Here is a 25,558-nt window from a genome sequence, read left to right on the forward strand (position 1 = left end):
CCAAAATTGGCAGGCACGCCTGAAGGCTCTAAAGACTCGAATCACGAACTGGGATGGGGGTCATCCTTTAGATATAGACAAACAATTCATATTTCGTTACAAACATACTGACAAAATATCCAAGTACTCGTAGAAAGCGACGTATCGCCTGTTGAAATCCAAGCAATAATCCATTAATCCCTGCCTACAGCCCTCCTTTCAAAATCGTCGGCGAGTCGGACTGCATCTACTACCTCTACGCCCTTACCCAAGCCGACCATGTCTGCACTCTCCCACCATCTGCTGCCGTGGCCGTGATCGTGCTCGGATTTCGGCTTCGAGGCTGGGCCCTCATCATCAGTATCAACCAACCCTCCAAGGCCCGTGCCGTCGCTGCCGACAACCACGATGGTCTGCCCAACCCAGCGCTTGATGTCTTCGACATTAGCACCGTTCATCCCGCTGAGTGCATCTACCATATATACAAGATCGGGACCAAGGTGCTTCAGCATATGGATGTGGCCGGTGAGAGTTGTGAACGGCATAACCATGGCTGGATTCTCCACAAGCCTAAGCGCCTGCGCGTGAAGAGTGTTCCAGAGATGGTTGTCTGAGCTTCGCGCTGACATGGCCGGGGTGTAGATGGTGTCTTCGGGATGCGGAGCCATGGAGGTAAGTTCCTCGCCCGGCGTGTGGGCGGGGGTGGAAATGGCTGAGTAAGAGGACCCAAGGGAAGCAGCGCCGGTCCGTGAGTTTGGCCGCGATCGCAGAGAGGGCGAATAGATGAGAACGAACAGTCTGGTTTTGTTGAAGTCGGTATCAGGGAGGTGCGAGAGGATTGTCTAGTGCGCATTAGCGTGATGCTTGACCTCGGCGTGGTGTGAGGCTTACGGCGTTTTCTGAGCGGTAGGAGCCGTCGTCGTCGTGAGGATTGTCCATTGTAGACTCGGCGGACACAACGATCGCCACAGTCTTCCTCCTCACGCCAGCCTGCGGTCCACCTCGCACCGAAGCGGCGAAGGACCTTGATTGCGCATCTGCCGCAGAAGCGCTCTGGGACGACTGCGCTGCGACATTGCGCCGAAGGGCAGCTTCCTCGGACCATCTGCTGTGGTCGCCGAAATCATCCTTGTCCTCCTCGCGGATCGAGGCCAGCACGCCTCCTACAGCAGCACCCGCGGCGGCGACTCCTGCGGCGGTCTTCTTACTGACAGTATCAAACAGCTGCTGGGGACTGGGGGTCCGCCGCACAACGCCGTGAACGCGCGCCATGAGGCTCTCCTCGTGGGTAGCCCCCTCCGACTGCGTGTCGCGCGCCCCCGCCGGGCGCTTTCCGTCTGCGTCCTCGCCATAGCTCAAATCAGCATCGTCGGAGGAATCGTCGTCGTCGCGTCGCTCGCTCCATACCCACGCCGCAAAACCGGCGGTTGCGACGGTGACAGTGAGGACTAGGGGGACCCAGTAGCCGAAAGTGGTGCGGCGATTCGACGATTGGCGACGGTCGTAGCGGTCGTAGGAAAAGGACATTGTTGGTGAAGGGACTTAATTCATGTTCTTTTGTCGTGCGCGAGGGGCATGTGGGTGTGGGGTGGGAGTCTTGGACAGCGGTGAGGGAGTGGAGAGCTGGGTGTTGTTGTGGTGGTGAGGGAGTGGCTGGGAGCTATGACGGACCCCTGTCCAGGAAAGGAGCGACCACAGGCACATGCCGCCGACGATCAGCCGAGGAGTCATTCATGGTCCCGCCAGAAGTTTTGGTGGGGTTATCTTCACCTTCATTCCAACCCCCACAATCACGAATATCCCCCTAGGGTAAGGCCTTCCTGCGGCTTCACTTCACTCCCTGTTCCCGCCCGGTCGAATTTAGTTTTCATCTAAGCTTGATTCAAGCCACGACGCGGCAATATCCCACCCGGCGTCATGCCGCACGCAACTCTCCCTCCGCCTGGCTTCCAGGCCCTCATACTGTGCGGCCCCGGTGCTTCCTTCAGTACCTTCACCTCGTCGCCAAAAGATATACCAAAAGCCCTGCTGCCAATTGCAAACCGGCCTATGCTGTGGTATCCATTAGAATGGTGTTATCGGATGGGCATTACTGGTGGGTGCGTATGTCTGCTCTTACGCGGAAGCTAATTGGTTCCCCGAAAGACATCGTAGTGGTTACCCCCCCAGAGTCACTGGAAGCCATTGAAGCCGCCATGTCCCAAAACCCACATCTCACTTCTCTCCCCGCACCAAAACCAGACATCCTGGCACCCAAGGACCTCACGCACCAGACAGGTACGGGAGAGCTCTTCCGGCTGCCAGAGGTTCAGTGCGCCATAAAGGGTGACTTCGTTGTGCTCCCGTGCGATATTGTCTGCGAGTTGGACGGCACAGCACTCGCAGATGCATGGATGGTCGAGGAGGCTGGCCTGGGAGGCCTCAGAGGCTCAGGGAAGATGCCAATGGGCATTGGCGGTGAGCGGCTTGGACGAAGAGGTGGCCTGGGTGTGTGGTATCAGACTAAAGGAGAAGGAAGCATGAAAGGAGAAGAGACCGACTTCATTGCTACGACACCTCTCCTAACCCCCATCGTACCACCACCCTCAGACTCATTGCGGCGCGACATCTCAACCTTAGTATACACAGTGCCGACCGACACGCTGAAAGACATCACCGAGGAGAACAAATGCCTGCCCGTGCGGCACTCGCTCATTCGCAAGCATGGCCGGATAAAAATGCTCAGCACTCACCGCGACGCCCATATCTACTTCTTCCCATATTGGGTTATTGAAATGATTAGGAAGAACGAAAAGTTCGAGAGCGTCGGCGAGGAGGTTTTGGGGTGGTGGGCGAAAGCAGGTTGGCAAGATGGACTTGGAGACAAGCTCGGTCTTCGGCAAATTTTCCATGGCGCAGACAATGCGGATGGAGAATTAGACGGCTCCCAAGACCCCGACGAAGAAATTGATCTTTCCACGCTTAGTAGCACTTGGTCCGGCGTTGCACAGGCGAATGCATCGCAACCCACTATTCTGGCTTCAAGGGTCCAGAACTCTAACATTCCAGAGGCCGCTACAGCCATCAGTCCCAAGGCGAAGCTTACTATTCCCCCCATACTGGCATATGTGCAGCCATCAGGTCCTTCATGTCCCCTCATCCGTAGAGTTGACACAGCTCATCTGCTACTCACCGTATCTCTCCGACTCGCGAAACTCCCCTCCATTGAGGAAGCTGGCCGGGATGCGGCATCACCTTTCGCCCACCAAGCGAAGATAGCCCATAGAGAAACGATTCCCAGGAAATGTCGTGTCGAGTCCGAAAACTCGTTACTGGCGGAAAATGTGATCGTGGAAGAAAAGACTAACATCAAGGAATGTGTTATCGGCTCGAACTGCAAGATCAGCGAAGGCGCTCGGTTACTCCGGTGCTTGCTGATGGATGGCGTTGAAGTTGGACCAAACGCACAACTCACAGATTGCATACTAGGGCGAAGATGTAAGATTGAAGGCGGGCCTTCAAAGGCGGATGACAAGACGGTGCTGAAGGATTGCGAGGTCCAAGATGGACAGGTAGTGGAATGGGGAAGTAAGTGCTCTCAACGTCGTCCATATTTCCTTCGTAGTATACTGACCATCCACTTCCAGCTGAGGCGAAGAACGAGAAGTTCATGCGATTCGAGCTTCCAAGCGACGAAGGTGAGGATGGAGGTTTCGGTAATGATTCTATCGTAGTCGATGAACCAGAGGAAGGGGTTTCGATGCGATAGCGTTCTCCCTTCTCTACTTCGACTTGTTTAGCAATACATCAAGAATGTGGTGTTCAAACGAAACACGATAGTCATAGAACGGGACCATATGAATGCACGAACGGTTCGGCATCTACTAAAAGTTCAGAACGATATACCCCTGTTGCAGTAGAAATGGCTTAGTATAAATCAGGCTAGCATATTCGAGAAAGGCTTAGCGCATTCGTGATCATCTTGCGACAACTCAAAGACCGTGACCTGAGGCCCCCATTTCCTTTCGTCAGGCTCGTCGTCAGCTATGTACGCAGTGCTCAAGTATCGTATGATCTGAGGAGAACGAGTCGACTGTGAGTTCCTAGGCAATTATACAAAATCTTCACATTTTTGGGCGCAGCCTCGTTCAGTTTGCACAGCCCTGGGCCGCAGTCAAAATGCTCTCGTCATATTGTCTAGTCGCTCGGCCCTTTTGTAGAATGAGGATAAGTGGCAACTTCGGCTTTTAGATGAGGTGAGACAAAGGGTGGGTTGGTATACATAATTCAGCCCGCCAGTCACGGTGGAGAATGATATGTTTGCTAGGAGAAAGCCGCATTCATCAGTGGCAGAGTCCCTCACTTCTCCCCTCTCATTGAATTGCTGTGACACTCTTCCTTCTCTCCCTGTATGTATCTTTGCGAGTTAGCCTACCATAGCCATGATGCAGGCGTTTCCAGGTCGCAGGCTCAAGTCCACTGCCATTCTCTGTTCTAGTATGATTGTTCTATTTGTCTTCTTTCATTTTTGCTTTGATGGCGCCCCGAGTATTCGATCTATTTCATCTTTCAGTTCAAAGTTACCTACACTTAGCGGAGAGCCATTGGTGGTCTCACATGATGGCAATGGACCGTCCCAGGATGTGAAAGAGACACTGGTTGCGCTAGTCTCACAGAAACAGCGACCGATCTCGACGTTGATGACTGTAACAAAAATTTCAAGTCGAGCGCCAGTGCCAACAAACCTAGAAGAGAATCATGTGTCACAACCAATTCTCTCCTCCACCTTCTCCTCCACTAACGCTGAACCCGAAGCCACCCATGCCATCTCCAACCCTCTAGACTCAAGTGGCGCCATCGTTGCAGCCGTAAGCCTGTCCACAAACTTATCCTGGGTCCACGAACTCCAAAATCCGTACGTACTACCCCTTTCACCCCCTCATCAACAATCTCTGTACACACCGTAACCACCGCTTCAGCATCTGGACCCTCCATCGATACGACCACGACTCCCCGCACCCACCCCCATCCACGTACTTCCCAGTCAACAAAGGTAATGAAGCAATGATGTATCTCTCTTATATCCTCAACAACTACGACGCCCTACCCACTTACTCAATCTTCATCCATGGGCACCGCACATCCTGGCATCAGGAGGGCGACATTGTGGAGCTTGTTAATGCCCTCCGATTCCGCGCCCTAGATCAGGAAGGATATACTCCGTTAAGGTGCGATTGGTACCCTTCCTGCCCTGCAGAAATCAGACCACTGGATCGGGATGCTGTGGTTTGGGGACCCGGGGTCTGGAGACATGAGGTCGAGGTCGAGATTGCAGAGGCATGGGCCGTACTCTTCGCTAGTGAAGAATTACCGAGGACGATTGCGAGCCAATGCTGTGCGCAGTTTGCAGTAACCCGATCCGCTATCCTCCGCCGACCAAAAGCCGAGTATGAAAGCATGAGGGACTGGTTAGTGAACACGAGTTTGAGCAACGATATCAGTGGACGTGTCTTCGAAAAGCTGTGGGCGTATATTTTCACAAAAGAGGCTGTGAGGTGTCCACCACCGGGCCGGTGTGCTTGCGATTATTTTGGGATGTGTGGAGAAAGGAAGTGGATGGTGCCGCCGGAGGGGTTGAGGAAGTGGGACGAGGAGTGAGAAGGTGGTTGAAGAGAAAACGGGAAAGAGGAATAAAAGGGACCGGTGTATAAAGGACTAAATGAGCCAGGGACGACGGTGGGTCAATGATTCCCAGGTATGAAACAATTTCACACCATTTCATCCCAGTCGTTTCCGCTTTACGGGTAGGGCATTTGCAATCCTCCTTGGCGAACTGATCTGATGGATACTACCCTTCAACATCTGCTCGACGCCAGCTCTGATAGGAGCACTCGGCGCGACAGATTATACGAATGAGTCCAGAAACAACAGAGGAGAAAGGGATATCCTTCAAGACGTTAAACACGCTTTAGTATCAACAATCCGGAGAGCGAAGTGTATGTCCGAGCGAGCAGACAACAAGTAGTTGTCTGTTAAGCCGTCAGTTCAAGCAATAACGTCTACCAAGAATATAAACGTTCTCTGAATGCATAGTACTGGGATCTAGTGGCTAAAGTAAACATAGTCAAGTTCAAAATGCAATATAAGACAAGATATAGAGAAACCGAAGGCGAACAATCTATCAACCCCAACCCCATCCCGACTAACCCGACACTAGTCCCCTCGTGTGTATGAATGTTGAGATAGACGAGTTACGGTGGATTTGTTGTTAGCTTCGTAATTTTTTGGTTTCGTCATGATACATCCCAGTCGGCAGGTCGGCGTTGGGCAATAATCCTCATCTGGTTTTCGCCTATGATGCTCCTTCATGTACACTAGATTGTTGGGTTTGTCCTGGAATGTATGGAGTAATGAAACATGTTTTGCGCGAAGAGAAACATTGAACCCGCCGCCACGAATAAGGTCTCTTAAAGAGCGATCATGATCTGTCGCTAGCAAAGAATACGAGGGAAGACGGGAGTGGATGTGCGTTGTTGTTGCAGCAAAAGAAAAGGTTATGAAACGTAAGGTTTAGAGAAGTCTAAGCAGGCAACGTTAGAGAAGGGAGCTGAGGATTACTCGAGGTAGGTGCCTGGGCGGATGACTGATGTTGGCGAATGAGTAGAACAAGTTACGTGAGGAGAGTCCCGAGGAAGGTATTTGATGATAATGTCGACATAAATGAAAACGGGAGAAGAAAGCACCACTTAATTTGACACTACCAATATTTCAGGAGTCCAAATGTAGCCTTCGTAATACGTCAAGATAATACACTTTTGATCCAACGCCTTCCAATGCAACCCATGCTTGAAATGTCTACATCAATCGGAACGAGAGGAGCTTGAGATATCATACCCAAAATGCCCAATCCATGCACTGACACTCCCATGGGTATCTTTTCGAAAACCCTCATGCGCCCAGAAGACCATTAACCTCGATACCAAACCAGATTCTAATACCACAACTTTTCATCCTTAAACACCACTCCACTCCATCGCGCCGTCTCCCCCACCAGGCCTTTGCTGACCCTGAGCACGCATCTGCGCCTGAGCCTGAGCCTGTCTCATGAGCATCATTTGCACTTGCTGCTGCTGCTGCTGCTGTTGCTGTTGTTGCTGTTGCTGTTGTTGCTGACTGATATTTCCCATCTGGCCCATGCCAGCCATACCCATGTTCCCCATATTCATCCCAGCCATGTTTTGCATGTTCATGTTCATGCCTCCCATATTTCCACCTCCTGCATTCATCATGCCCATATTGTTCATCATACCCTGCTGCATATGTCCACTAGGAGCCATTCCCTGTTGCCGCATCAAGTTTAGCTGCTGCTGCTGACGAGCTTGATGTGCCCGCTGTTGAATAAGCTGCTGGTATTGCTGCATTTGTACAGGGTTCTGCGGGTTCTGCCCAGCCATGGCCATTTGACTTTGCATGCCAGCATTCAATTGCATTTGAGTGTTATTGGCTTGTGCTGCGTTCTCGCGCTGGTTGATCAGCATTTCGAGATTTCGCATCTGGTGCATAGCCTGTTGTGGCACGTTCTGCGTGGTTCCATATGTGTTCATGAGTTGCGTTCGCCGTTGGACGTAGTGGTTCCGCAGCTGCTGTATATTCATATTAGCGGAATTGATACCGCCAGTATTGGGAATGCCTTGGTTGGGCATGCCATCCGGTCGTATTTGGCCAGCATTCTGGGGAGACATGTTCGCCATTTGCTGGGCTTGCTGGTTGTGTTGGATTTGTTGGAAGTATCTTTGGGCAAGCATCTTCTGGTATGCCTGTGGGTTCTGTCCTTGTGGGATGCCTTCTCGCTGAATTTGATTGCTCGCTTTGATCATAGCGAACTGTTCGGGGGGCATGTTTGGGCCAGGAGACATGCCCTGTTGAAGAGCCTGGGCCTGCATGCGCTGTTGCATTTGTCGTCTTTGGGCCATTTGCAGCTGCTCTGGGGTCAAGCCGTGACCAGGTTGGGGGGTCTGCATTATAAGGGGGGTTCCTCCCTGCATAGAGACGGTGGGACTACCCTGGTTTATACGTGGTTGAGGGGTGGACGCCATGTTACGAGCAGGCATTGCAGAGTTCATGACAGGTGTGCCTTGGATAATCTGCGGGGTTCCAGTCCTGCTCATGGGTTGATTTTGTTGCTGACTGACTGTCCGAGCCATGGAAGCTGGGTGATGGGATACGGCAGATGGCGGTCTGGGAGGGCTACCAGCCCCATGATTGGAAGAAGTCGTCACCATAGGCGTTCCGCCCATTGAGTGGGTAGCGTGAGCGGGGACAAGCGGCGAGGAGGCCATCGGCGTTTGTTGCCTCACTACAGGAGACGAGAATTGAGGTTGAGTAGCTGACTGTGGAGTCTGAGAAACCCCACCGGCCGAAGTATTTGCCATTTGCTGGGCTTGTGATGCAGCTCTCAACTGTTCTTGTTGCATCGCTTGTTGCTGTTGCTGGTGCCGCATCATCTGATCTTGCCTCTGTTGCACCAGCGCTGACTGTTCGGCCTGGCGGCTAGCCTCTAAATCTCTTCGCTTCTGAGCTTCAGCCTCGGCTTGCGCTTGTCGTTTAGCTTGGGCCTGTCGTGCCTCTTCTTCCTTCTTACGCCTCTCTGCTTCTTCATGCCGCACCTTGATAGACTCCAAGGCCTTGAAGCGGGAGAACGTCTGGAAGTTGGCACCACCACGCATAGTAGGTTGCCCTTCGTCTCCCCCGGCAGCTGCAACTGTTTTACTCGCCTGCCATTCATCGCCCGCAAGCATGAAGCGGTCAGTTTCTGCAGCTGCAGCTTCGTCAGCCGCTAGCTCTGCCGTTGTTCGCTTACGAGTCTTGCGGGCAGGCGCGGCATTCTGATTATTTGGATGCATCATGGCTTCAATGAGTGCTACCGACTCTTGTAAGCTCTTACTAGGCTCAAGGTGTAGTTTCGGACAGGTTGCGTTAAGGACTGCAGACTCGAATTCGTGGGCGTTGGTCTCGTCGATCACCATCTTTTGTCGCTTGGGGCTGCGGCCACTGGGCAGAGTTGGAGTGGGGGGAACGGATGTAAGGGGTGTAGGGGGATTCCCTGCTGCTCTGCCAGCCGCTTGAATTCTTCGATACGTCTGGATGTCCGGCAATGGCGTGGTGGCCAGCAGTTGCATGTCGGTATGCTGTGAAAGAGGGGTGGGAAAGAGTACGACAGTAACGATCTTGGCTTTAGTTGGCTGTTTTTGGGAGGCGGGCTGGCCAGGGGCAGGCATGTTTTCCTTGTCTATCTCCTTTTCCTCCTTGACAGTTTCTCCAGCGGGAGTCGCTTTGCCTGGTCCATCTGCCAGATTGGGTGGTTTTGCGGCGGTTTTAATAGGGTAAGGAACATGTGGAGAAGGCGTGATAAAGTTGCTGTAATTGTGAATCGAGTAGGGGGTGAGTTTTGTTCCGTCGGCGGCATTATTGGAATCATCCTTTGGCTTGACGCCTCCGGACTTAAGGTCATGGACTTCTACAATCAGGCAATCTACGTTGAAGGGTCAGGGCCTGCCGAGTCGCGAACAGTCAATGGGACTTACTATCATAAAAGGGTACTCCGGCGGCATAGAATTCATCAAGCATATTGTGAGGCACTGTCTTCTCTTTTAAGTGCTGAAGCAGTTCCTTCATAGGGGAATTGTAAGGGAAGGTTTCCTGATGGTCATTGATGCGGAAGTGGCCAGCGTGGAGGAATACCCTCAGTGACGGGGGGCTTCCTTTAAACTTTGCCAGAATGTCTCGCTGGGTTACCACTGCAGGCGCGTGGTTAGCAAGCCCTGCCACAGTCGCAAAGGTGCCATCCCTACCATATTGCTTGGGGTCTTCCTTAGCGACACCGCTCTCCATATTAGGTGGTCTGGCCGTGGAGGTGCGAGCGAGGCTTGGGCGCTGAGATTCGCGGCGCTGGCGGAGTGCCTGCGATGGGCGCGCAATAGCAACGGCGGCTGACATGACTATATGTATGAATAGGGCGAGTCAGAGCGCGAGGCTCAGGGCAGGTAAGGTGCGGCGGTTGAGGGACCGATAGTGGTGAGAGTTTCCGCCTTGCGCTTGCACGTGAGGGAGGGGGCGTGGTGTGTCGGCCCAGCGGGGGCAAATGCGCGCGAGATGCTCTGTGTCGGCCGTTGCGAGCTCAGTGTCAACAGCTGAAGCGCACAACTCTGGTAAAAGTAGTGTGAAGGCTACGCATGCTAGGAGGTTGGTCGGGTGATGGAAACTGTGGTGCCTCTGTTGTTTATCCATGCTGCGGCCTCAGAAGCGCGACGCAGTGCCAATGCGAAACTCTTGGCGAATGACTAAGCCAATAACAAATGTCCCCACCACGTCCTCGCTGTAGGCCCTTTTTTGGCTGTTCTCTAAATATCGATTGCGTGAGTCGCTCTCTAGATACCAGCAAGTAGGGCTCTTACCTTTCGCCTGAATTATATTTGTGGATTTCTACAAGCACTAGAACCAAGTGCCAAAGTCATGTGTCAACCATCATTTAGCAAATCTTAGGTAGAGACGTCACGCCGTTACCAAACTACTAATGCTGGCCTAGTTGGATGTTGGGAAATTGGGATGCAACGCCCTCAGTGTTTCCCTGACCTATGGAACTTCCCATGCGGCCGACACGCTATCAACGCCTGCTCCCCGATCGCGTTAGCTGGAGGGAAAAGCTGGACAGCGTTCACAAGTACGAAAGTCAGCATATCAAAAGTCTCGGGAATCATTCCACTGTCAAGCAAGAAGTTTCGATGTTGCCAAGTTCGTATTCAGAATACTACAATACTCCCAATTTGCTCCAACAGTCATCCTTGGCCGCGCCTATCAACTGGGAGAGGTTTGCTTTTCGATATATGAAGGGAGCTTGTTACTGTGCTTAGTGGGTCGGTAAATGGAGTTGTTGAGTGTGTTAAACGGAATAGAGGAAAATGGAATCAAGTATTAAGACCGTGAATACATCAGAACTCCCAAGGGCATTGAAGGAGGTAATATGCCAAAAAGCAGGAGTGAGTATGATGAAGCAAAACTCTTATAATAAGAAGACCGCGAAGCAGGCTCCAAAGTCTGGCGAAGGTCTGTGTACAATCCTCAAATAATAGTGCGGCAACCTGACTCTTTCTCCTTTTTCTGCGGTGTTTGAGCCTGATGCATCTGTTCCTCGAGGTGGTTCTCGAGCACACGCACCTTTGCAGCGTTCTTAATAACACCTAGATTCATATTCGCTCCCAGCAGCCCGCAATCCCAACATGGGGGGTGTGGGCAGTGCCTGCAAGGGGTTCCCTCATCCCCATCGCCTGAATTCACGCATCCGCAGCCGCAGCATTGCCAAGCCATCGTTGTCTAAGTCGAACTAGCTTGCTAGGGGGTAATCTCAGTGAGATTCTGGGGTGGCGTGAGGCTTTGCAATGAGTGTGGTAAGTATCGAGTTGTAATATACACGATGTGCCAGTTCAATGGAAGTGTTCTGTTAGTTGCCTGAAGAAAAATGGGAATTATACGCACGTCATCCTTTTCCAACAGAAATTAGATTTGGTGCCTTAACTTACTCTAGTGACAGGCTCTCGAGAGCCGTCATTCGCGAACGCTGGTGTAAGAATTTAGCACACAATGTCTTTGTGTGAAGAGGGCGTATAAATGAAGCGGTCACATGTAACTGCGACATTGTAAATTGGCTCAAAGAATCTCTCAGTTGACTGACAATAATCAACAGATAGCATCCCCTAACAATGGAAAGTCATTATTGGACGCACTTCAAGGACAAACCAAGCTCTTAGAAAACAAAAGACGTCTTCACGGGATATTAGGTCAACGGGAAATAATACTCAATACTTATTGGCGATATTCAAGAGTGCTTCCTCTCGTCGCTCGCTAGTGGGACGCAGCGAGAGTTAAAAGAAGCAATCTGTCGCGGCGTCATGGCTGGCTCAGTAACGCTCATAGTACTGATGCTCGGGTAACGAAGGAAAGAGGCCGTTAAAGACAAGACTCAACCCAGATCGCGCTTACCTCAAAGGGAAAAGCCCCTCGTTCTCATCACCTTATTCCAACCTCGAAATGATCTCCACTCTTGGTCACGAGTCCTTGCAATTCCTCGCTTTCTCATCAACGCTCTACCCTCGCTAGCTCTCATGTTTGAGAAGCACGCACGAAATCAGCAGCCGAGGACGCAAAGTTCCGGTGCCACAGTTTCACCCTCCCCTGAATGGGTTTGACTCGACTTTTCAGCTCCGGCAGCCACGGTGCTGATGGCGTAGAGAGATGTGAGAAATGAAGGTGGAAACACATCGACTCGTGCTTAGAGCAGCCAGTGTGCAAAATGTGTAAGATGAAGAAATACGAAGATGCAAGGACAGAGGATCGCGATCTAATTTCTTCGTGTGAGGCTCGCACCGTGTTCTTCCACCCTCAATGAACAAAAGTGCTCGAAAAGTAACGGGAGACATTTCTTACAAAGGCTCGCCTAAAATTCGTGCCTTTTTTGTTGGAAGTTCGAATAGAGATAACTACATTGTTGAGCCTGGGAGAACAACCAGCACTCTAGCACTCCCAAAGTAGACAAGCCCAACAGCTATCGACACTCTTTTGACCTTCCCGTTCAAGAAGAGTCGCCGACATGTCCATCCATGAATTCTCTTGGAGAATCAATTCGTCTAGAAACCACCCACTGGCAAGCTTTTCCGAATTCGGACCTGCCGACCCAAAGCTGGGGAAGCGTTCAAAGCAACTAGAATTGACACCTCATCAAACCAGGCGTGCGTGGGTTTATGCACACTTCCCGCCCATCACCAAACAAAATATTTTATTCGTGATTCCTTAAATCAGGCCTCTGTCTGTAAATGATCACCTGCCTACCTGCCCACCTCCACCCTAATCCACACCATCATCTAGTGACACTCACCGCTTTCACTTTCGACCTTACAATCCGATTCCACCTCCGACATCCCTTCCATACTTCCTAAGCCCACCAAAAGCCCGGCCAGGCACCCATTCTCAACCATAACCCAGGGTCACGGATAACCTCAAAGCTGGCGCGTTAAGCATTCACGCCAAGCCCAATCCGAAACCGTCTCGGCCTCACCAGAGAATTCCGGGGAAAATGCAAGCCCTTGTCCGACTCATGCAACAGTTCGACTGCGAAAAGTCTTTCGATTGAGTTTTAATTTAGTGGGTGGGTTTTTGATCGACGATACCCGACCCACCCTCAATTCATCCGAGTCATCTTCTACAGCGAGAAGTGACGCTAGAATAACCACCGAGTCGGGGTCGGAGGAGACACGATTAGTTCTCACACCAGCGCCAGGTCGATAAGTCAGCCGGTCGAAGGGCGAATGAACGTTATTCGTTCCTATACCCAGAATGAGGCCTTTCTTTTAAATCTCAGTATTTTCACCGTTTGTAACGGCGGTGTTCCTCATCAACACATGACACCGTTGTCTACACTCTAGTATACTTCTCAGACAGAAGGATTCGTAAAATTACTTCAGCACGCGGGACAAGGTGTCGCGTGCGCATCCAGCGGCATGAACATTCAAAATACTCTCAGAGACTGTGGCTTTTGCGACATGGCAGAGGTATAACACAGCCTTGTGAATCTGCTATTATTCAGGCACTGGAGAAGAAGCCGGGTGGAGAAATGCGAATGCGACGGTACCTGTTTCGTTGCACAATAGCCGAAAGAGGTGGGATTTAAGGCTGAAGGAGACTGTGACTGTGACAGAGGTGCATGGCACGGCACGTAGAAGAGCATGGAATTCGGCGCAGAATGTCGAAATGGAAGTTGGATGTCGGTAACAGCGGAAAGCTGCACGATAACAATAGTCATGTAGGCGGCGACAGGACGCTATTTAAGAAACTCTTGAAGTGAGAATTGCTGTTCTGTGCATTTACTATCCTAGCCAGAAAATCGCAATTGCTTGCAGTGACCAATCTCAACCCACGCACAAATAATACAGTTAAAATAACATCCATCTCAGCCCAACAAAAGTTCTAGTTAAACTCATACAGCCGACACCAACTTGCAGCATCAAGTCCCAATGTGAACACCAAGCCGTAGTTTGCAAAATCGCGTCACGCACTTTCGGTCGCACTTTTGTACCCGCCGAAAACGCCGTCCAAAGAGCCGCCGGGTTTGTCTAATCAGCGTGGAGAAGCAAAAAGGACGTGAAAGGATATGTCGTATGAACAGAGTTGTGTACCGTGGTACCATATTAGCCTATCACACAGCCTGGCGCGAGCCTAAAAGGACAACGGGTATTACAAGGGATGTGTGAGCATGTCCAGATGTTCAAGTTTTTTCCCCAGCGAGATGATAAATGAATGGCCTCCTCCTCTTTCCCTCCTTTTTTCATGGTTGCTCGTCTATGGCGATGCGTTCCCGGCCATCTCTGCCTCAACATACCTCGGCCATGTGTTGGTGAAGACCAGGTACTTGATACTTTCGAACGCGGCGTCGAATATATTTTCGGTGAATTGGCTCGGCACAAGACTCCTTGTACTCGCGGTACTGGAAGCACTCACGTCGGACTTGATACTCGTCGGCCGATTCAGCACATCCTCCCATGGACATACCACATTCTCTCTTTCTTGGGTCGAGTCTGGTGTGCCGACACGGCTGGTGGGGCGATAGGGATCAAACTCGACAGTCGCAAAGAGGCTCTGAAGAGAGCGGAAAATCTTGTATTCGATGTTGATGGGTGTCTCTGCGGTGAAAGGATTGATGAGGGTGAAGAAGATGAGCGAAGCTTCGGTGAACATTTGCCTTCGTTGAGCAGTTGTGACGGTCGTGAGGGGAGCCCATTTCTTCTTCCAGTTTCGCACTTCTCGGAGAAAGATGGTGTTCTCGGCGGTGAATTCTCGGGACGCCGCCCACGAGATCAATGGCTCAATGTTGTTATCAACGCAGAATTCCAAGGCCTGCATTGATGCTTTCGGTCTCAGCTCTTTGCTCAGCACTACCCTTGGGGATTTTGTAGATATAGAACTCCTTGTGGAGTGGAGGGTTTCGGTGGTAGATGTGGACGAGATGGAGGTTCGTCGAGCCTGCGACTTCCAGGCATCGCGGAGCGGAATGATGATAAGTACCTGCTGACAAACGACTAGGGACGGTATGAACCTACAAGCGATATCAAGTTAGCAACAGTTTTCTATCTCAACATTGGTACTGTAGGAACTTGGCGCAATGATCCCAGTGACATCGTTCCGAAGGCTTTCCGCACACTCCGTTGCTTTGTAAATGCACTCGCTGTTTCGAAGACACAACAAGGATGTTTCGAAATAGATCTGGAAAAAAAAAAGAAAAGAACACCGGAAGACAGAGAACCCGCTGCAAAGCGATATTAAACACTTACCATCCGGCGGTTGCAAAGTACCTATTTATGGATACCATTCCGGGGATTTTCGCGTAGGTGAACGCTAACCACAACGGCGTGCCAGGCAATCTGCACCACCAACATTAGCGCGATGCAGGAACAAAAACGAGCGCAAGAAGCATACCCTGCAAGAATTGCAAGCCTGGTTTGCCAAGCCCATGAATGGACATCATTTACTCTCCGGATTTTCCACAGTATCCATGGGCCAACAAGCGCGGTCCAAAATAGCTGAACAAAAATGGAAGGTATCCTGCACTACTATTAATGGATGGCAATCATGGAGGCTTGCAGCACATACCATTCTGCGCCCTGGCGACAGACCCGTGAGTCGACAACGGGGCCAAAGAATCCGTAGGATGCGTGAAACCGTCGTGACCCAAAGAATAGAATGATTGTAGGAATAAACTACTCGAGTTAGCGGGAAGGATTCTTGTGCAACGCGGAGGCTTTGGGGTATGCTGACGGAGATAATCAATCCTACGACAGTGCCCACATAGACTTTCGCCGCAGCATCAAGATCTAGCCAGGCTTCGTATAGACCTCGAGGTGTCCATTCGAGCCTCTTCTTCCGTGCTCCTTCTAGAAAGTTTCGTTTTAGGCGGCGTTGGCTTTCGTAGGCCTTCAGAACCCTCGCGTTGCAAGCTAGGTTCAAGTTAGCTGATTTCAGTGGGAGGCAGAAGCCATGGAACACACCTTGGAAAAATGCCATGCCAGACGGGAGAAAGATAGACATGATCCAAAATTCGGCTGAGCATGGGAAAAGACCATTCTCTGGGTAGACTAAAAGAACGAGGACCAGGTAAACTTGGAGCATAGAGACAGCACCAAAGACAACTTTGAGGTTTCTGATCTGGACGCAGAAAGCTGTTCGATGTCGATACAAAAGATATAGCTCTCCAGATAACAACAATGTGTAGAGGATGGTCATGACAACATAGGTGACGCCGAGCGGGTCGAGGTTGGGAGCACCACCATTGAGGACGCGTGGGAACAGAATGGGTGCCATACTGAGCATAGTGAAAGGTCGAGACAGGGATGGATCAGGACTTCAAAATGAGGTATGAAGAAGGCGTCGACATCCAGGCCACAGTGCTAATAAGTAAAAGTAGGCGGGAAGGATGGGAGGATGAATGAAAATAGCGTACTGGTCCAAGAGAACGGAACAGAGGGATGTAGGGGGTTACATAAGCGAGGGGTGACAAGGGAAGGGCTGGTTATGTGGAAGCCAGTGTGTGAGGTTGATGGAGCACGATGAAGACATGCAGAATGTAGGTGGATAAAAGTAAAAAGAGTAAATGTGAACAAGATTAGCACCAGCCAAGTGTACGCGGCGGCAAGGGAGGGTAAATACACAGTGGTCGAATGCTGCCGAGTCCAAGCAGAGCTGGGTCACTCAATCGGGTCGTGTTGCGTCTGGTGCGACTCAAAGGGGAGCAGAGAGGGATGCTGCAGTTCACGAGTCCCCAGGGTAGAAGGGGTCACGGCGTCCGCCATGGGTACACAGACAACGACCTTGCCATAGCATTATTGGTCGCGCTATGTATCAAGTCAGGCGAGGACATTTGCAGGCGCGAAGACAAGTCCGCGACGTATTAGTGGGTGAACGGTGAAGTTGATGATGCGTAGAAGCAGGTGTGAAAATAGGTGAGCTCGGAGCAGCGCGTGGTGCTTGTCGTTCCCGGCTTTGGAGGGTTGAAGCGGGGAACGTTTTGGAATTTTGCGGGAAGCCAGGGGCGGCCTGCAGCGAGCTTGGGGGTTCGGCAAGCCCACCTCTACCTCCAGGACCACCTCCTCGTCCTCGTCCTCCTCCAGCCTCCTCCAGGGCTCCGCGCCCTGTGACGAACTATTGATGGCTTCTCAGCCTTTCATCACGGTCACCAGGAGTGCCCGACAATATGCCGAGAACGTGCCGTTCTTTGGGTCGCCCCTGGTCTCTTGTAGGCTGCTCAGCGCCGTCATGCACACTCATCGCTCCCTTTAGACCAGATGCACCACCGCTCTGCTACTCCATAAGCCAGAATATCACCGTTGCTACTATTTATCGGATATTTTGATGTCCATGCTACCGTTTCAGTCGCCTGGGAGCTGTTCTGCGTTGGCCGGCTCCCACGGTCCCTCTCATGCGGCGTGCATCCCTCATCACAGTCTTGTTCACTCGTTTCACGGCTGGACTTCTAGAAGCTCTCCTGCACCCCTCATCACCCTCACAGAAGACTATCAACAAGTCCCCCGTCAGCCATGTTCATGCGAACAGCGGTCTCTTGTTCCCCTCGCTTGCCCCAGAAGTTAGAAGATGGCGTGTTAACACTCCCCTTCAAGCCATCGACATGTTCGAAACCCAGGTCAGAGGAACATCTACTGTGGAGACGGTAGTGCGATGAGACGTACCAGCCCGTGTGGCTGTAACCGACAGCAAGGCTTGCCGCTGTTGAACCACAACGCCAGCCTACAATTACGCCCTGCTTGAGACCTATCAGGAGACACCTTCATAATTGCAAGTACAGTCGATTATGTGCTTTATGCTGTTATCACAACTCTCGAGGGTTCTCTAAGTCTGTCTTAGATAAAGCATAAACGAGACTGTGGTGATCTGCTCGCAAAAGGTACGTTTAATATCGACTCCCTTGCCCAATCATCACGATGACATAGACATGATGGGTTTGCAACTCGTTAATAGGAACTCTGTAAGTGTCGTGATTCCTGGAGGATTCACCCGACATATCTATCATATTATTCTATACCAACAAGGATCGATGGAAGCGATACTTCTGACCGACCTCCAAGAGCCATATCATTGGCGTGGCTATTTAGGTGATCAAATGGTATCAGGTGGAAAGCTATGACACCAACCAACTTGGGAACAACCACCTTGGCCTTCTGCTCCGAGATCTATGAAATGGCTCTTTTTCACGATAACCAACTCTCCGCCAGCAAGAGCTCTGCTTTATCATGGCAATATAGGACCTGAGACTTCTTTCCGTGCTTTTCATGCTACCTCCTGACCTCAGATTGTGTAAAATCGGTCTTTCAAGACGCCCATCAACTAACCAAGGGCTACCAACCGCTCTAGGACCCTTTATTTTAGCACAAGTAAACTGTGGTATAAGAGACTTTAGCTCACGCGACGTCGCAACGAGCAATAGATAGTGTAGGCTTCTTTCCGCGACAACCCCACTAAACAACCCCTTTCGCTTGAAGCTTTGTTTTGTCTTTATCTCTAGGAGAGAGACAGTTCACCGGCATATGGGCAGCATCTTAGAACATCAAACAAGGCGTCAGCCTCGAAGAACTCGATGCCGAGGTCTTCGGTCCAGAATGTGCATGGATATCGTAGCTACTGTTTCACACACTGATTAAGCAGCTAATGTCTGCCGGATTCGTCGTCATGATCGAAATAGGCACTCCATCTCCGCAGAGGATCTCTCTGACGTGTAATATTATGCGAAGGTTTACCAGCGATTCTTCGAAGAGGCCCATTGTTTCAGTTACCCGCCTGAGGTATCAAGCAGACGTGATATATATCTTCCTCAATACTTTACAATATCATGAGTTGTTGAGCTATTGACACATCCTGCATCTTGGTCAGAACGAAGCTGTCTTACAAGATTAGTGATTAGTTTGAGTAGGAATATCGTCTCCCTTCGAATGCGGCGATAGCATTTTCTGACTCCCACAATACCAGAAGGCAGTTCCATTCAGTTGCTTTTTTGTCTTTGTTTAATCTCTACTCCCCAGTCCTTGACTGTACGAATGGACATAAGCGAGCGAACTCTACCCTAGCGGAAAAGCTGCGCGGTACCATCAGAAGGAATCTTAATCGAAAGCTGCGTCAGCACTCTACCTTTCGCTCGGATGCAATGAGAGCATAGTATGAAAGAGGGTTGGATCTCATCTATCTCTCACTTAGTCCAGAGCTAGTCTCAGACGTAATGTGTACATTATGCTATCGAAACTAAAATTAGTTTTATGACACCTTTTTCCCCTCACAATGAATACTCTCACCACCAATTCCCTCCTCTAGTACCATTGCCTTCAGAATCAGGCGGCTAGAATCAGCGTTTCTGCCCAAAATACTGCTCTATGCTCCTGTGGGTCCAATTCGACGAGTGTAAATTTCGGAACGTCCAAAAGCCACTACTATCTTCCTGATGAAATTTGGTTAGCCTACTACCTACCATACTTATACCAGGCGTCCGGATCCTTGACAAGCAGTCTAACTACCCGAGGTTCTGAGCTTCGATAGCGACGCGCTAGGCTTCGTGAAAGGACACCAGAGTATAACTAATTTGACAGCTAGAGAAGAAAATGATAGTTGATCCAGATATAGATCCCAATGCCTTTCAGAATTTTCGGATGACTTTTTTCCGACGCAAGGCTCTCTATGGCAGACTTGTATACGTGAAACAGAGCCACCTCCGGACAGACTTCCATCATTTGACGTCGTGGTTGCATCACCCATGATAAGAAACAAGCTTTTTCGTCTTTTCACGTCATTCCATCTTACTGCAGTCAGTAGTATACAACTAAATTGCCAGAAGAATCTTCACGGTTACCTAGTGCAGAAGCACGTGCGAGGTGTCTAGTGCAAAGAATACCTAGAAATATTATCTCGAGATATCATCTTTTGGAGACGCCACTGATGGTACCTGACTTTTCTTGGAATCGTTTGCATAGCAATTGTACCTCATTATTATTTATCGAGTTTTGTTCTTGGTAATTTAACTGTGCTAAATAGCGAAGATAATAGGCCTTGTGGCCGTAGGAGATTTAGAAACAGGAGGCAAGGACCGCTATATACTCTGACGGATCCACATATGCAGCGGAAAGCTCATTTTCTGTACCAGCTCTCCGATTACACCCCCATCATTTACTCCAATTGAAATATCTTTTTTATGTCTTTAAATCCTTCTCCCAAGCTCCTTGTGGAAATGAGCGATCTATAATAAACAACTTCAAACTTAGTTCCTCCCTCGACAACCGCCTAAGAATGTGTCTACCATTAGCTCCACAATAGACTTTAAGACCAAAATAAATATGAAGAAATCGAAGAAGCCGGGGCAAATTCAGGGGACATCGCCTTGTGGGTATTCTATATCCCAGTGACTTCAGGCTAGCTAGACGATAGATTAGGCCCCGGGACATTACGCGCCATTCGAAATAGCTTCACGCTCTTCGAATGCATAGCAGTGTTACATCGAAACATATCTTGCCAGCTGCGCCGGCTTCAGACTCAACTTCCGCAGCAGTTCTGTCTATAGATGCTATATGGAGGGCCGCAAACTGTGTACTAATTAGCAGGCGTTTCCCCAAAACTAGCTCAAGCTGTTTAAGTTCACACCGAGAAACATGAAGGGGGAGCTGGGAAGGGAAGATCTCATTGCTAATATAACCAGTCTAAGCTTGAAAATCGCCTTTCTTGTTGCTTTAAAACACAAGCTCCGATTTGGACTATACGGCTAGTATGACGATTTGCAGGAATTATTCGTCACCTGGACAGACATGCAAGGTTCGCCGGCACACCAAAGGAACGAAACAAGAAAGTAAATGTTCGCAAGAAAATTGGAGAGCCTGTGTATTCACATAGCTAGATCGAATCCCCGGAAAGAGCTAAAGCATGCAAAGCGGCCGCTTGGTAATTTCCCTTTGGAGATTTTGTCATAGATCTCATTGTACACGGCTGAAATCTGCCAGAGTAGAACATCCAAGCTTGGCATTGCCCAAAAACATGCTTGGACGATATCGAGGCCTTGAACTCTATCCTCGCACATACCTACCACGTCTTGAACACGCCAGTACCGTATCATATGCCATAGCCACCCTGCCAGCCAACCAAGCTGTAAGGTTGGGCGGCCATTTCAACAACGGCGTCTTTGCCTACATTATTCTCGTTATTACGGCTACCGGGCACGAAATCGAGAATTCCTTTGATCCAGAAGTCAATGACCTCCCCACAGGGCTATTCTGCTCTTAATTGCGTTAGTTGTGACAATCATCGCGTCGAGGCCTGCAGCTGAACCTCGTGACTACCTAACTCATCCAGACAACAAGCCTTTTTATTCAATTAGCTCCGCTAAATTTGATTCCTAGATCTCAAGAGATGAAAAGATACCTACGATGCTACGAAGATGAGAGCGGCGATCCACAAGGGGTAATGTGGAATAGGCAGAACAACTATATGGGCAGCTCTACGAGTGATGCCGGTACCACTGGGGGTACGATGTGTACATCATGTGAGGAGCTTATTTGAAAGAGCGATGCGAATAAGGGTAAATCTAAAAGGTAAAGGCCGTCGATGGTGTAATTACATTCGATAGCATTGGCGGAACCCACGAAGACTTGGAAGGGAATGCATTTGGATGGGTCGACCTACACAACCTTCGTTAGCTTGAACAGGAATCAATCCGTGTTATGGTCCACCTCTATGTCGGAAAACATATTCCTCCTCTTATTAGGTTGATGTTGTGCTTCAGGGGTTAATCTGTGCCTTGTGGAGTCAATTAACACATTCCCTTCTTCAACATGTCCCTGGCTTCGGCCCACGGGCTTCGGCCTATACCGGAGTGGGTACAACTCTGCATGATGATTGAAGGGAATGAAATGGCGTTCATGATGCGTTGGCAAGGGCGAATATGAAGCAATTGAGGAAACTGAAAATGGAGGATTTGGCGGTCGATGTGTTGGAGGGGGAATTTTGGGTTAAGGGATTGGAGATTGGGAGGGATTGGAATAGAGTTGGTGAGGATGGGAAAAAGCAGAGAAAGATAGAAAGATGGGAAGTAGACTAGAGCAAAGGAGTTCTGTTAAGAGGCACCAGCTATTGTATCCGATCTGAATTGGATGAAGATTAAGAGATAAGATGCCTCTGGTGACCTCCACTGTAACGTCTCCTGTGTAACTAGCGCCGCGCCTGAGAAGGACTTCAACAGATGCCGGGACCGCCCAATCAATGGCTCTAGCCATAGCTGTTATGCGAAAATCGCCCAGGCAGAATGAGTCCACATCAGCACCGTGGTCTAGTATCACTTCCGTAATTATGAAGGAAGTTTGGGGGCATCTATCATTCTACTCGTGTGATTAAATTCCCTTTAGTATATTCTCGCTGGCTGGCCCATGACTTATATGCTGAATATGAGATGTTATACAGTTACAGGTTAAGTTATAAGGAAGCATGTTTTCAGTAAAACTAACGGCAGGGGATATCATTACTCTGGCTGCCGTCCAACTCCCAGCAAGTAGTCAAGGGTTGAATTTCATTCCATGAATCTACCTAAGTAGCCGAGAATTCATCTCTAGCCCCCACTCTACATCTTTAACCTCACTTCCTCCTTCCACCATAGATATGAAGCAGATCAACGGTTCCAGATAAAACAGACAGGAATTCGGCATCGAAATCTTGCGCATATGAGTCAACAATTTACCCAATTCAGCGTTCTAACGGATATCCTTGCTCCCTACCTGCATCTTCATGTATACGGCCTCCATCTGTTTGTCTATCGCCCTCAACCCAAGCGCAATTGCCACAGCATCTATTCTGGGACTATATGCTAGAGCATCGCAGATACGAACCTCAAAGTGATGCGCTAGCTCATTCTCTTCGTTCAATATGTCGGAGCCGTCAAGTTCGACCAGTCGATTGATATGGATAGCAATAACCTAAATAGCAATTCCTAGGTGGAGATATGATTGCGTGGAGGTTTGACACATTGTCTACTAGGCAGAGTATACAAGATCCCTGCTGGTGGGCTTGATAGTTTAAACATTTCAACGGAAGAAGGTGGCGCCTTAGGGGTTTCACTGGAGTAGGTTGACGGCATTAGCTTCTTCTCTAGTACTATCATCGAGGCTACGAACATATGCTCAGGGGGCTTGTTCCCGAAGGTTGATTCAATATTAAAGCAATTGTAGAAGCGGCACTCCAGATATCGTGCGTACACTCAACTTATTGACACTTTCAATATGTTTAGAAAGCCGTTCGAGAAAGGGGTAGGCCGACAGGTTGCTGGTCTTGAAAATAAGGAAACCTTTTCAAGATCGATAGAAGATGACAGTACTCAGAGAGGTGTACATTGTAAAGGTGATGGTGCTTAAAATCCCGTGCTCACCACACCAATCCACGTGAACGGGAGGAGAGCTCGTGGCGATTCTTCGTATGCCAATTGGATCTCGGAGATAGATCGGTAGATCAGTCAGGGGATTGGCAGCTGATGCACAAGCTACGTCCATCCATATGACATTCCTGCCCTTCACAGGAAACTGTATGCATCACCCAGGGGCTCGAAATCGCTAGAAATTTGGTCGTCTTTTAAGCAACTTAGGCCAGAGAAACCCCCCACCCTCGTTCCATAAACTCCTCCGCCCATCCTTACACCCCTCCTTGAACTCACACACCATGTATGCAATCCGCACTGGTATAACTGCTCCGCAGGACAAGGCTTCAGGCCTTCCTAGCAGAATATCGTCCCTGAAGTAGTTGGCAGACTAGTATAGTGCGTAAAACTGTACTTGAACTTCGTCACTCGGCTAGATGCAAACTAGAAATTGGCTAGCAGGCCAGCTAGGAAGAGGTCATCGGATAGAGCAGAAAGTGTTGTGCCTGTGCACGTGTTTGATGGAATTGTGGAGACAGTTGTGGCCTGCAGAATATACTAAAACTGATCACTTGTCTAAATCGCGAATGCAGATCCAGGCACGTAACGTTTCAATATTCCTCAAACTGTCGCTCTCTTCCCGCATTGGTGAGTAAGATGGTTCGAACCGAGTTTATGTCCGAGCTTGCACAGTCTGACATGCGTCGAAGAATCGCCCTACTGAGAAGGAAGCGCGCTTCTATGCCTTCCTTGCTAACTTGAAGGACTTCAAAAAGTCACGCTGCGATTTGATGCTGTTGAAGTACGATGATATGGGGCCTCTAAGGACAATTCGGGAGATATAGTAAGGCCCTGTACAGGTCTCGGACTGTTGTGAAAAAGATGTAACACATGACTGAGCAACTCTTAAAGGATTATTAAGTACGTCTGTTCTCATGTCTTTGAAAAGAGCAGGAGATCGATAGTTGAGGCAAATCCCAACAGAATAATTCCCAACTAGCTTGTACGGTCCTCCATCGGGACAGATTATTTATACGTTCCGAGTCGTTGACGGAGTAACTTTCAGCAGATAACTATCCGTTGATCCTTCAAAAAATACCGACCCGAATCCAAGTCCGAGATTTGGATGATATTGCGGGATTGTTGATGGTGGCTGACCCCCCGGCATTTTACATTCTGGTGACGTGAAACATATTGAGCCAAGAACCCATTTGGTGGGAACGTATACGAACCTTGGAAGGGCGGCGAGCCCATGTGCCGGGGTTGAGGTATAATTGCGGGAGGGTTGCGGACATTTTTGTCCACATCTCACGAGATTCTGGGTCGCCGAGGCTGGGAAACCAGCTTGACTTCATCCGTACGAGGGCTGGTGAATGTGGCGCTGGTGGAAAATTGGTCTTTCGTTGTGGCTGCCTGAGAATGCCGTCTTTGGATGAAGATTGTGGTCCTCGGTTGGTAAATTCGATTTGGTGTGGCTAGTACGATTTGGTTTGAGTGGCCTTTTTGACCTGAGTCTCGTTCGCTATTTTTGGCACCGGCTACTTCCCGTCACTGGTAGCAGCACAGTACCAGGCTCAGGCAACACCAAAGCCGCAAAATCGTCCAGATCCGAGCGCCTGATAAGCTTCGTCGATGATAACTGCCGAACCGAAATGAATCAATAGGAGATGCATGAACGCGGCACAACTGCAACTTCCTCGTCACCCTCGCGTTTCCCTGTAAGCGCAAGGGCACTGGGAAATCGGACCCACCGGTACGCCGGCCGTGCTCGTCAATGCTGAACCGGATGAATTGCTCCGGGTTGAAAATTACACGCTTTCCTGGGGTAATGCAATCCATCCATGTGTTTCGCAAGCGGAATTCTGGGTGCTGAACGATTGCTCTTTACCATCCTTTCTCAAATGACCTCATTATGTTTGGGAAGTTGTTCAAGAGACACCATTTCTCGTACTCTCGTGTGAATGTTTCCAATGATACCTCTTCCTTGTTCGTATCTCAAAGCTCCAATCGCACGAATCGGAAGCGTGTTCAGGTCCTCTTACACGTCATATACCTCATATGTGCACTTTCGGCGGGGATTGCCATTGGATACTACTCCGCAAGAAGCTTGAAGCT

At 49.8% G+C, this 25,558-nt stretch overlaps 8 protein-coding genes across 8 annotated transcripts; 4 read left to right on the plus strand and 4 right to left on the minus strand.

The window, feature by feature from the left end:
* Positions 1-87: 87 nt before the first annotated feature.
* Positions 88-1,617, minus strand: BDR25DRAFT_293701 (uncharacterized protein). The gene is made up of 2 exons (XM_033688741.1): positions 871-1,617; positions 88-821 (listed from the first exon to the last, which is right to left on the minus strand). Exons 1-2 carry the CDS (start codon positions 1,504-1,506, stop codon positions 174-176), a joined length of 1,284 nt encoding a protein of 427 aa, XP_033543146.1. The 5' UTR covers positions 1,507-1,617; the 3' UTR covers positions 88-173.
* Positions 1,618-1,746: 129 nt separating this feature from the next.
* BDR25DRAFT_268739 (uncharacterized protein) lies at positions 1,747-3,857 on the plus strand. The gene is made up of 3 exons (XM_033687128.1): positions 1,747-2,074; positions 2,125-3,546; positions 3,606-3,857. The coding sequence occupies exons 1-3, from the start codon at positions 1,897-1,899 to the stop codon at positions 3,725-3,727; spliced, it is 1,722 nt and encodes a 573-aa protein (XP_033543147.1). The 5' UTR covers positions 1,747-1,896; the 3' UTR covers positions 3,728-3,857.
* Positions 3,858-4,305: 448 nt separating this feature from the next.
* On the plus strand, positions 4,306-5,894 carry BDR25DRAFT_77374 (uncharacterized protein). The gene is made up of 2 exons (XM_033699020.1): positions 4,306-4,873; positions 4,938-5,894. Exons 1-2 carry the CDS (start codon positions 4,401-4,403, stop codon positions 5,614-5,616), a joined length of 1,152 nt encoding a protein of 383 aa, XP_033543148.1. The 5' UTR covers positions 4,306-4,400; the 3' UTR covers positions 5,617-5,894.
* Positions 5,895-6,727: 833 nt separating this feature from the next.
* Positions 6,728-10,219, minus strand: BDR25DRAFT_268746 (uncharacterized protein). Its single transcript, XM_033687130.1, has 3 exons — positions 9,810-10,219; positions 9,543-9,755; positions 6,728-9,490 (listed from the first exon to the last, which is right to left on the minus strand). The coding sequence occupies exons 1-3, from the start codon at positions 9,952-9,954 to the stop codon at positions 6,972-6,974; spliced, it is 2,877 nt and encodes a 958-aa protein (XP_033543149.1). The 5' UTR covers positions 9,955-10,219; the 3' UTR covers positions 6,728-6,971.
* Positions 10,220-10,276: 57 nt separating this feature from the next.
* On the plus strand, positions 10,277-12,988 carry BDR25DRAFT_359676 (uncharacterized protein; the record flags this gene model as incomplete). The annotated part of the gene is made up of 21 exons (XM_033696133.1): positions 10,277-10,315; positions 10,390-10,467; positions 10,544-10,643; positions 10,680-10,867; positions 10,911-10,994; positions 11,088-11,154; positions 11,218-11,332; positions 11,368-11,430; positions 11,460-11,520; positions 11,555-11,577; positions 11,612-11,676; positions 11,723-11,859; positions 11,884-11,915; positions 11,951-12,173; positions 12,214-12,227; positions 12,262-12,363; positions 12,408-12,475; positions 12,505-12,592; positions 12,628-12,701; positions 12,739-12,793; positions 12,877-12,988. 21 exons carry the CDS (start codon positions 10,277-10,279, stop codon positions 12,986-12,988), a joined length of 1,788 nt encoding a protein of 595 aa, XP_033543150.1.
* Positions 12,989-14,346: 1,358 nt separating this feature from the next.
* BDR25DRAFT_237380 (uncharacterized protein) lies at positions 14,347-16,362 on the minus strand (the record flags this gene model as incomplete). Its single annotated transcript, XM_033685589.1, has 6 exons — positions 14,347-15,100; positions 15,336-15,425; positions 15,481-15,606; positions 15,655-15,761; positions 15,820-15,998; positions 16,050-16,362. 6 exons carry the CDS (start codon positions 16,360-16,362, stop codon positions 14,347-14,349), a joined length of 1,569 nt encoding a protein of 522 aa, XP_033543151.1.
* Positions 16,363-18,795: 2,433 nt separating this feature from the next.
* BDR25DRAFT_359678 (uncharacterized protein) lies at positions 18,796-21,387 on the plus strand (the record flags this gene model as incomplete). The annotated part of the gene is made up of 19 exons (XM_033696134.1): positions 18,796-18,867; positions 18,915-18,989; positions 19,014-19,100; positions 19,137-19,184; positions 19,226-19,282; positions 19,378-19,547; positions 19,600-19,667; positions 19,701-19,924; positions 19,971-19,998; positions 20,031-20,114; positions 20,177-20,317; positions 20,379-20,455; positions 20,518-20,601; positions 20,673-20,774; positions 20,817-20,840; positions 20,882-20,926; positions 20,964-21,010; positions 21,048-21,291; positions 21,367-21,387. The coding sequence occupies 19 exons, from the start codon at positions 18,796-18,798 to the stop codon at positions 21,385-21,387; spliced, it is 1,698 nt and encodes a 565-aa protein (XP_033543152.1).
* A 52-nt stretch (positions 21,388-21,439) lies between these two features.
* Positions 21,440-25,282, minus strand: BDR25DRAFT_359679 (uncharacterized protein; the record flags this gene model as incomplete). The annotated part of the gene is made up of 25 exons (XM_033696135.1): positions 21,440-21,473; positions 21,529-21,722; positions 21,774-21,834; positions 21,861-22,137; positions 22,168-22,243; positions 22,275-22,410; positions 22,472-22,478; positions 22,545-22,619; positions 22,676-22,748; positions 22,812-23,009; positions 23,057-23,269; positions 23,306-23,406; positions 23,459-23,592; positions 23,623-23,639; positions 23,690-23,800; positions 23,836-23,863; positions 23,889-23,910; positions 23,958-24,019; positions 24,071-24,163; positions 24,202-24,264; positions 24,340-24,443; positions 24,480-24,761; positions 24,785-24,984; positions 25,013-25,059; positions 25,092-25,282. The coding sequence occupies 25 exons, from the start codon at positions 25,280-25,282 to the stop codon at positions 21,440-21,442; spliced, it is 2,799 nt and encodes a 932-aa protein (XP_033543153.1).
* Positions 25,283-25,558: the final 276 nt, after the last annotated feature.

Source organism: Lindgomyces ingoldianus (assembly GCF_010093535.1).
Source record: "Lindgomyces ingoldianus strain ATCC 200398 unplaced genomic scaffold BDR25scaffold_34, whole genome shotgun sequence".
Taxonomy (NCBI): Eukaryota; Fungi; Ascomycota; class Dothideomycetes; order Pleosporales; family Lindgomycetaceae; genus Lindgomyces; species Lindgomyces ingoldianus.

What these genes read in the sequence shown, in the direction of transcription:
- BDR25DRAFT_268739 (XM_033687128.1), top strand. Translation starts at nt 1,897, where the DNA reads ATGCCGCACGCAACTCTCCCTCCGCCTGGCTTCCAGGCCCTCATACTG. An exon ending in TTATCGGATGGGCATTACTG is followed by an intron (nt 2,075 to 2,124) that starts GTGGGTGCGTAT and finishes GTTCCCCGAAAG; the next exon opens with ACATCGTAGTGGTTACCCCC. An exon ending in ACAGGTAGTGGAATGGGGAA is followed by an intron (nt 3,547 to 3,605) that starts GTAAGTGCTCTC and finishes ATCCACTTCCAG; the next exon opens with CTGAGGCGAAGAACGAGAAG.
- BDR25DRAFT_268746 (XM_033687130.1), bottom strand. Translation starts at nt 9,954, where the DNA reads ATGTCAGCCGCCGTTGCTATTGCGCGCCCATCGCAGGCACTCCGCCAG. An exon ending in GGAAGACCCCAAGCAATATG is followed by an intron (nt 9,756 to 9,809) that starts GTAGGGATGGCA and finishes ACGCGCCTGCAG; the next exon opens with TGGTAACCCAGCGAGACATT. An exon ending in CGGAGTACCCTTTTATGATA is followed by an intron (nt 9,491 to 9,542) that starts GTAAGTCCCATT and finishes CCTTCAACGTAG; the next exon opens with ATTGCCTGATTGTAGAAGTC.
- BDR25DRAFT_293701 (XM_033688741.1), bottom strand. Translation starts at nt 1,506, where the DNA reads ATGTCCTTTTCCTACGACCGCTACGACCGTCGCCAATCGTCGAATCGC. An exon ending in CCTACCGCTCAGAAAACGCC is followed by an intron (nt 822 to 870) that starts GTAAGCCTCACA and finishes AATGCGCACTAG; the next exon opens with ACAATCCTCTCGCACCTCCC.
- BDR25DRAFT_77374 (XM_033699020.1), top strand. Translation starts at nt 4,401, where the DNA reads ATGATGCAGGCGTTTCCAGGTCGCAGGCTCAAGTCCACTGCCATTCTC. An exon ending in GTCCACGAACTCCAAAATCC is followed by an intron (nt 4,874 to 4,937) that starts GTACGTACTACC and finishes CCACCGCTTCAG; the next exon opens with CATCTGGACCCTCCATCGAT.